At 42.2% G+C, this 9,686-nt stretch overlaps 1 protein-coding gene across 1 annotated transcript in view; it reads right to left on the bottom strand.

Annotated features, from left to right (window-relative positions):
* TBC1D22A (TBC1 domain family member 22A) overlaps positions 1-1,220 on the bottom strand; it is a 175,064-nt gene extending 173,844 nt beyond the window's left edge. The window contains exon 1 of the mRNA XM_035343577.1: positions 1,190-1,220. Coding sequence (XP_035199468.1) covers positions 1,190-1,220 — 31 coding nt within the window. The remainder of the gene's footprint in view (positions 1-1,189) is intronic.
* Between the last annotated feature and the right edge of the window lie 8,466 nt (positions 1,221-9,686).

The following is a 9,686-nucleotide window of genomic DNA, read 5'->3' as shown; positions in this document are numbered from 1 at the left end:
GAAATGTCTCCTCATTTCCAACCTGAACCTCCCCTGACACAACTTGAAGCCATTCCCTCTAGTCCTATCACTAGTTACCTGTGAGAAGAGGCCGACCCCCAGCTCCCCACAGCTTCCTTTCAGGGAGTTGTAGAGAGCAATAAGGCCTGCCCTGAGCCTCCTCTGCTCTAGACCAAACACCCCCAGTTCCCTCAGCCGCTCCTCACAGTAATTGTGATCCAGAAAAACAGAGTGCTCGTGGGACACCCATCCCACCAGCAGTACCCCCACAGGGATGTGACAGGTGGACCCCTGTGCAATCAGCCTGGAAATCTAGGCTGAGGCAGCTGGCACCAGGGAGCCATTTGCTTCAATTCTCATCCTGTCTAAATCCCTTGCAGATCTTGTGTTGGTGTATATTGTACCAGCCTGTAATGGTATCAAGACCTTCACATACTTACTGTGTGTGACCAATGGCATGAACTATTGCTATAAAGGCTGCTCTTACTTCATGGTGTTCTGGGTAAGATGTTTTAAGGCTTTAGTCCTTTTTGGTTGAGCCAATATAGACAGAGAGTAGTTCAGAATATTCTTGATGAAGAAATGCAAAACTTGACATGTCAACAGAAGGAGACATTGAAGATAAAAGGACAAATTTCAATCTAATTACATCTAATGTTTTATAACAAAATACAATGGATTCTTCTTTGTTTTCAGTTATATAATTGCTAAATACAGTTATTTACCTGTCTTATCTTTTTGTGGATTAGGCAGGCAGAGCTTTAATCTTTCTCAACCTTAAAGTCCCCTTAAAGGCTAGACTTCATATGGTATCCACATTTGTTGATTTGTTTATTTTTTTTTGTTTTTCTCAGTAATTCTGATCCAAAGATGTCTCATATCAGAAGATATGAGACAGAATGGATATGTTTCTATGTTAATATTTGGAGCCTGGGTCTTCAGAAAACAGTGCTGATTACAGATTTTTTTCTCTGCATCCTAATGCAAGACTAATTTAATATGTCAATGACCATGCAGTGAACATTCTGGCATAACTCAAAATTGGCATGTAGTACAACACCTGACTTGTAACTCAGCATTTGTTCTTCGGTGTGTATTTCAAATGCAAGTGATTTATTAAAAGTAAAAGATACTGAAGTTTTGTGCCTGCTTTGGGAACTACCTTAGCAGTTACCTTCTAAGAACTAACCATCTTTATTTAGCTGATCATGCAAGGTCATGGTCTGGCAGTAAAAGCTGCTTGTCATGGGTATTTCAATGCTACTTATAAACAAATATTCTATGGATATCCTTTTCTTTGCTAGTGTTGTTTAAATAAGATCCCTCTTAAACATTATGGGCCTGTAAGCATTTTGTAATGCTTTGTGACCTTGAGTATCAGCAGTTTTAATACAATACATAAGAAGCATAGTGTAATATGAACTATGTGTATTAGCTAAAGTGAAAATGACACCTGCAAGGTCATGAGTGGAACTTTGCTTGGTCTGAAATAGATTAAGTTTACATTAGACCCATCACTGTTGGAATACAAAAATGAGATACCTTTGCTTATGACAGTCAAAAATGCGATAAATCCATAATAAATGTATTCTGTCATAAACGGTAATACGGTTTCTGAAACTGTATTTCTGCTCTTTTTACGTGTTCGTTGTTGATATTTGTCAAAGGAAAACTTAATTGTTTTTAGCCTAGGTAGCCTATGCCATCTGTAATCTTTGTAAAACTTGGCCTGAATCCTGAAGCAAAGCCACTTAACTTTTATGTCAGTCTGGTGCAACCATGTGGAACTTCTGGTTCATTTTAGAAGTGATATTGAATTACATATTAAAGTCAGTACAAAGTTAACTGCATTATTTCATTTTCATTACATTCAGTATATATTATGTTGTGCTTAAATTTTCAGTGCAGTGAAAAGTTCTACACTGGAAAAAACTGTTACATTAATTTTTCCAGTGAATACTCCAGATAGTCCGGATGTGCAAAGGGGGCTACGTTTGTATTGTGAAAAATAGGGAGTATGTGTTGACACAATCTTTGTCAGCATTACTGTAGGAAGCAGCTGCCAGCATAGACCCATGGGCTGAAGTCATCCACAGTTGGACTGGGCCCTCTCTGTTGTTGACTTTCAAGAAGATGAGGACACTGCTTTACTTCATTTTCTATTCACTTTTGTATTTTGTTCATTGTTCTGTGTTTTGTTTTATCCCAAACACAGGCCTGTGTTGCTAAGGAGATGGAAAGGATTTGGAAGGAAGAGTCTTTCAAGACCCCATCAGGTAATTTAGGTACAATTCCTTATGCCTGTCACTTAAGATGATCTGACTACAAAGAGCCCATCCCTGTAAAGGATTTACAAAGCAGTGTACTGTATTGTCAAATGAAGGTGATTTCATAACTATGGAGTATTTGGAAAGAGAAGGTGGTGTGAATATGTATTTTAGCAGTGTTCCTGCTTTAGTTTGTTTGGTAACAGAAAAGCAACATGCAGCTAAGGGTGTATACAGATTTAGCTGTCAACCTCTTTGTTGTATTTAAGAAGGAAATTTGCAAGTGTTCATGGGGTGCCATTCAAAAAGAATTACAGCACTGCAGTCACCACTGGGATTCGCCTACTGTAGTTGCATAGTCTTCAAGTACTCCCAAGACTCTGAATAAGCACTTGGGAAATTGGTTAATGTTGAATTGTGTTCAGCTGTAGTTACAGTGCTTCAAACATCCAAACTAGCTATTTTAAAGTTGGTGCAGCTATGTTAACTACTGGGATCACAAAAATTAGGGCAATATTTCACTTACTACTTTTATGGGAATTTTCATTACTCTGGAGCAAGAATACCTGGCCTATTGTAGTATTTGTTTAGTTTCATGCAAAGTTCTGTGTAAGAATTTATAGTTAAGATGAGGTCTTTGCCAGAATGGGCAAATCATGTATTGAGCTCACAAGAGGTATCTGGACTGTGGGCAATTCAGTCAATATTGATAGCGGAGTTAGAATTCCAGTGGCTTGTGAGTTTGATTACTTTCTGGATTCTGTAAGTGTGTGTAAAGTAGGAAATGCACTGATAAAAGGATGAAAAGCCTAATAATGTGGGACAGAATGAGAATGCAGGGCTATAGTTTAGGTTAAGCATAAATTAAGCTTAAATTGGTGTCGGTATGCAGCTCAATTTCTTTCTTGTACGTTTTTATTTTAATATAGAACTTCTATTGATGATGTATATATTCAAAAATATTTTATAGAGTATTTTATGAGAAGCATGTCTCCCTAAAATAGTGACTCAAGATACTGGACCTCCAAGGGTCCGCCTTCTTCTTCAAAGGTCCTATTGGCCATTTCAAAATTAAGCTCTTACTGATACCATACCTTTTTTTTTTTTTTTTTTTTTTTTTTTCCCCAGCAGGAATGAAATGCATTTAATTAGTGAAATTCTTTGTTTTTACTTTTCTTGGTTGTTTTTCAGAGTCCAGTCACTGCGTACAGTTGGCAAATGAGGATGCTCAGGAAGTTTCTGTATGTTCTAAAATGTAGAAATGGAGCCATGTTCTTGACTGGTCAAAATTAGGAGAGCTATAGCTTGCACTAGCAGTATTTTGAGCAAAGTAGACACTAGGACATTTATTCTTTAGTGTGCCACCTGGTGAGTTACATATACAGGTATTTCAGGGGGCATTCAGTTGCACCAATTTGTTTTTCAGCTCATCTGTTGTAGAGAGTTTCAGCAAACGTAGATATGCTGGTATGCTTATACAGGTAGACTTTTCTGTGGAGGTATGGTGTATATACAGTACAGCTTTTCTCATGACACAGGAGGGTATAGATTGATGCTAAAGAAAATTAACTGAGCTGTCAACAGCACTCCTGTGCTAGCTTAGCAAGACTCACACAGGGATGATTTGCTGATAAAGTTGTGTAAGCTAGGGAGTGTGCTTTTTCATGCTTATCCTTACATCGCTGTGTCAGCAGCACGCTATAAATGTAGACACAGCAGTGAGGTGTGGTTTAAAGTGACTTGCTGTAAGAGCAAACAAGACTGAGTCTGTATCCACTTTTTGTTTGCTTGAATCAATAAGGAAAATATTTAAACAATTAAAATGAACCACTTCCATACTGAAGTATTAGTTTCTGCTTGTTTTTACTGCTTTAACTAACTTTTGGAAGTGCTTCTGGATATTGCACGCAGTGCCTTCTGTGGTGGCTGATCACTCTTGCTGTTTGGTTGATGAAAATGCCCTTAAACCTAACCTAACCTAGCTGTTTAATCCATCTACTTTATCATAAATGTCATGGAAGAAGCAGTTCTATAAATTAAAATCAAGCAGAGGGAGTAAAGTTGATGAGCAAGCTAACCCAAGAACAGCATTCTGTCCAAAAAGAAAAAGGTAGCAGAAACAGAGAGAGACAATTATACTAGAGAAGACTACAATCTCAGAGGATTCACTATTTTGTGACAAAAAGGTAGAGGGCAAGGCAAGGTAAACTGGAGAAGTAGTCACGGAGAACCACAAAAGAAAGAACGAAAGGATGTTAAAGAAGAGGGATAGCCAATAACTAGATTCAAAGAGGTTAGGCATGGTTTAGTAAATAACACATTCACAGCAGTTCTTTCAGTGCAGTGCAGAGGAAATGTGTGTGACATGAGGGTCAGGAGGAGCATATTAGTCTTATGGGCAGAGAGAAAGGCAGTTCTGTGATGTACAGAGGGAGAAACAGCAACATCTGAGCAAAACCTGTGTGTTGAGTGTGAACACCCCCAGAACTGACGAGTAAATGCTGTCATTTTGAGAAGTGAGTGGTGGTCTAGAAATGAAGTTGGTCCAGAAGCAGGAGTGATTTCACCTTTGCTCCTAATTGACTCGACCTTCTGGCTGGACAGTGAGAGATTCAGAGATTCATAGTAAAGCACATTTCAAATGTAGGCTTGGCTAAAATTACATTTTTGAGAGTTCAAGGTCTGATGGAATCCTAATATATGGCCAAAAGGTGGCCATACATAGGAAGAACACCCTTTAATATGGTCCGTATGTCCCACTGCAGCCCCACAGCAACACATCAAGTGACAGGGTACATCTGGAAGAGGATCCAGCTACTAGAGGTAAAAGGGTTGGCATGAGAGCGGGAAGGGAAGAATATGACAGAGGAGCTGGGAAGCATAATGGGATCATTTTCTAAGGTGGAACTGTTCTGAGGAGCACTGCTCTAAGAGAAGGAGCCAAAGAGAGGAGTTTGTGACCTAATCATGATGAACATCTAATTACTGCAGCAGACTGTGGTCTGTGGGCATACTGCTTGATGAGGTGTTGTGTGAAAAGAGCCATAACCTAAGGAAATTATAAAAGTTAGAGGAAGAAAATGACTAAAGGAGTGCTGAACATGTAGCCAGAGATGAAGGAAAGATAGAGGGAGAGACTCAATAAAAAACATATTTTAGAAAGGTCTGAATGATGATGCTTTTTTTGTGCACTTAAGGAAACTGAATTTCTAATAGGGGCCCTCTGGCGTAGAAAGAAACAGTCATTAAAGACTTCCATAAGAATTGGGTATTCAGTAAACCTTGTGATGAAAAAAAGAAGGTAAGTATGTGTGAGGAAAAAAAGTTAATTAAAGAATTATTTTTTCCCCTTTTACTATAATCACACAGAATCACAGAATTTCTAGGTTGGAAGAGACCTCCAAGATCATCAAGTCCAACCTCTGACCTAACACTAACAGTCCCCACTAAACCATATCCCTAAGCTCTACATCTAAACGTCTTTTAAAGACCTCCAGGGATGGTGACTCCACCACTTCCCTGGGCAGCCCGTTCCAGTGTCTAACAACCCTTTTGGTAAAGAAGTTCTTCCTAAGATCCAACCTAAAACTCCCCTGGCGCAACTTAAGCCCATTCCCCCTCGTCCTGTCACCAGGCACGTGGGAGAACAGACCAACCCCCACCTCTCTACAGCCTCCCTTCAGGTACCTGTAGAGTGCAATAAGGTCACCCCTGAGCCTCCTTTTCTCCAGGCTGAACAAGCCCAGCTCCCTCAGCCGCTCCTCATAAGACTTGTTCTCCAGGCCCCTCACCAGCTTCGTAGCCCTTCTCTGGACTCGCTCAAGCACCTCCATGTCCTTCTTGTAGTGAGGGGCCCAAAACTGAACACAGTACTCGAGGTGCGGCCTCACCAGAGCCGAGTACAGGGGGATGATCACCTCCCTAGCCCTGCTGGCCACACTGTTTCTTATACAGGCCAGGATGCTGTTGGCCTTCTTGGCCACCTGAGCACACTGCTGGCTCATATTCAGCCGACTATCAACCATCACTCCCAGGTCCTTCTCTGCCTGGCAGCTCTCCAACCACTCATCTCCCAGCCTGTAGCTCTGCTTGGGGTTATTGCGCCCCAGGTGCAGGACCCAGCACTTGGCCTTGTTGAACTTCATGCAGTTGACCTCAGCCCATCGGTCCAGCCTCTCCAGATCCTCCTGCAGAGCCTTCCTACCCTCGAGCAGATCGACACACGTACCTAACTTGGTGTCATCTGCAAACTTACTGAGGGTGCACTCAATGCCCTCATCCAGATCATCAATGAAGATATTGAAGAGGACCAGCCCCAGCACCGAGCCCTGGGGAACGCCACTAGTGACCGGCCTCCAACTGGATTTGACTCCATTTACCACGACTCTTTGGGCCCGGCTATCCAGTCAGTTTCTAACCCAATGAAGCGTGCGCCAGTCCAAGCCAAGAGCAGCCAGTTTCTTGAGGAGAATGCTGTGGGAAACGGTGTCAAAAGCCTTGCTGAAGTCAAGGTAGACCACATCCACAGCCTTTCCCTCATCCACTAAGCGTGTCACCTTGTCATAGAAGGAGATCAGGTTCATCAAGCAGGACCTGCTCTTCATAAACCCATGCTGACTGGGCCTGATCGCCTGCTTGCCCTGCAAGTGCTGCGTGATGACTCTCAAGATAATCTGCTCCATGAGCTTCCCTGGCACCGAGGTCAAACTGACAGGCCTGTAGTTTCCCGGGTCAGTCCTCCAGCCCTTCTTGTAGATGGGCGTCACATTTGCTAGCCGCCAGTCAACTGGGACCTCCCCTGATAGCCAGGACTGTTGATAAATGATGGTAAGCGGCTTGGCCAGCTCCTCTGCCAGTTCTCTCAGTACCCTTGGGTGGATCCCATCCGGCCCCATCGACTTGTGCACATCCGAGTGCCGTACCAGGTCACCAACCATTTCTTCATGGATAGTGAGGGCCACATCCTGCTCCCCATCCCCTTCCACCAGTTCAGGGTACTGGGTATCCAGAGAACAATCGGTATTGCCGTTAAAGACTGAGGCAAAGAAGGCATTAAGCACCTCCACCTTTTCCTCATCTCTTGTAACTAAGTTTTCCCCCGCATCCAGTAAAGGATGGAGATTCTCTTTAGTCCTCCTTTTCGTGTTGATGTATTTATAAAAACATTTTTTGTTATCTTTAACGGCAGTAGCCAGATTGAGCTCCAGATGAGCTTTGGCTTTTCTAATTTTGTCCCTGCACAGCCTCGCGATATCCTTATAGTCCTCCCTAGTGGCCTGCCCACTTTTCCAAAGAGTATAAACTCTCTTTTTTCTTCTAAGCTCAAGCCACAATTCTCTGTTCAGCCAGGCTGGTCTTCTTCCCCGCCAGCTTGTCTTTGGGCACGTGGGGACAGACCGTTCCTGCGCCATTAAGATTTCCCTTCTGAAGAGCGCCCAGCCTTCCTGGACTCCTCTGCCCTTCAGAACCGCCTCCCAAGGGACTCTACCAACCAGTGTCCTCAGCAGCACAAAGTCAGCCCTCCGAAAGTCCAATACAGTGGTTTTACTGGTCCCCTTCCTGGCCTTGCCAAGAATAGAGAACTCCACCATTTCATGGTCACTGCCCAAGACAGCTCCCGACAATCACATCCTCCACCAGTCCTTCTCTGCTTGTGAAGAGAAGGTCTAGCGGGGCGCCACCCCTGGTAGGCTCACTAATCAGCTGCGTCAGGAAGCTATCTTCCACACTCTCCAGAAACCTCCTAGACTGCTTTCTCTGGGCTGTGTTGTGCTTCCAGGATATGTCAGGGAAGTTGAAGTCCCCCACGAGAACCAGCGCTGACGATTTCGCAACTTCTGCCAGCTGCCTGTAGAACTCCTCATCCATCTCCTCGTCCTGGTTCGGCGGTCTGTAACAGACCCTGACCAGGACGCTAGCCTTGTTGGCCCCGCCGATCCTAACCCAAAGGTTAGGAAGGTTCTGGAGTGAACATGTGTAGGGAGAAGAATCTAGTCTAAGAAAAAGGAAAAAATAAGAACAAATACGAAACCTAAGTCATGGGGACTTCTATGAATAATGTCAGCATGAGTCCTTCAAAACTGAGGCATTTCAGGTAAAATAATAATAATGACAATAATAAAACCACAGATGATGTGATTTGGGAGATGCATCCAAAAAGGTCAGCTAGGAGGCTAATACTGAAAGTTGGAAGAAAATCAGAAACTCAGAGAGGAAGAAGGGGTAAAGGAATCAATATGAGAGAACTGGTGACCAGGAGGAGTCCTAATCACAGTCACCATAGCATGTTGTAACTTTTTCTTGGTAAGTGGCCTTCTCTATTACATGAGTTGTTGAACAAGATTTTACAGGAAAAAAAGAAAAAGAGCAGGCTTTTCAAAATGTACGCTCACTGATAGGGCACATGTATAGAATTGTGCACATTCACACTGTAGGAAGTAACGAAGAAAGAAGATAATGAAACTAAAAAGAGCATAAATAAATATTTGCTGTCTCTGGATAAATGTCTCTGCTTCTTGTTTCACCTTCTGGATAAGTAGTCGATGTGGGTAGTTTTAAAAATCTGTCAGTCATTAAAATATTAGTAATAGCGCTCATGTTTACATTAAGTGCATTTTTAGGTGAAGGTTTTTAACTTTTTTTTTTTTTTTTTAGTTTTATCTATGTCACACAGATCATGTGGCACTTTCTGTTGGGTATGGCCTAGCAGAGTGCTCTCTGTTCACTGACAGTCCGGAATATGAAACTGCTCCTTCCTGAGTTTTGATGCAATATGCAGTTGAGGCTTACATGACTCACAGGAGGGAGGATGATTTTTAAGTGGAAGTCTTGGGTAGAAGACAGGCAAGTTGGCAAAAGTATCAAGTTTTCTTTCCAAGATACTTCTTGTTCCTTGAAATTCCAGTTAATTATGCCTTCAGTACATACAGTGAAGGCTTAAACATAGTATTGCACCATGACAGAACTTCAAACAGAGAGAATTAAATCAATGTATATTTGGCTCTGAGCCATGATAGTTCTCTTCTATGCATTATTGATAGAAGTTTCTTTTCTTTAAATTGTACAAATCAAATCAATTTCGGCATTTCAAATTTAGTTTGCTGTCATGACAAGGTGCAGAGAAAAATGGTAGCATTATTTGTTTTTTCCTGAGGCTAAAAGATCTTCCCAAGTTGTTGGGAGAACATAGAGGGTGCTGGACAACCTGCTTAGTGCTGTGGCTTGATGTGGAAACAGGCATTAACATTTCTCAAAAGTCAGTTACAGTAGGCAGTACATTGGAACAGACACAGAAACACTTTCTTCCAGAGTCCTAAGGCATAGCAAAACTGTCTACTATTGCTTAAATCTAAAGACTGGGCACTTAATAGGACAGAATGCAAAAGATGGCTGTCTGGAGATTTTCTTCTGAATCTACAA

The sequence above is a fragment of the Oxyura jamaicensis genome, chromosome 1 (genome assembly GCF_011077185.1).
Source record: "Oxyura jamaicensis isolate SHBP4307 breed ruddy duck chromosome 1, BPBGC_Ojam_1.0, whole genome shotgun sequence".
Lineage (NCBI taxonomy): Eukaryota > Metazoa > Chordata > Aves > Anseriformes > Anatidae > Oxyura > Oxyura jamaicensis.
Note: the sequence above shows the minus strand (reverse complement) of the source record. Positions and strands in the feature narration are given on the sequence as shown.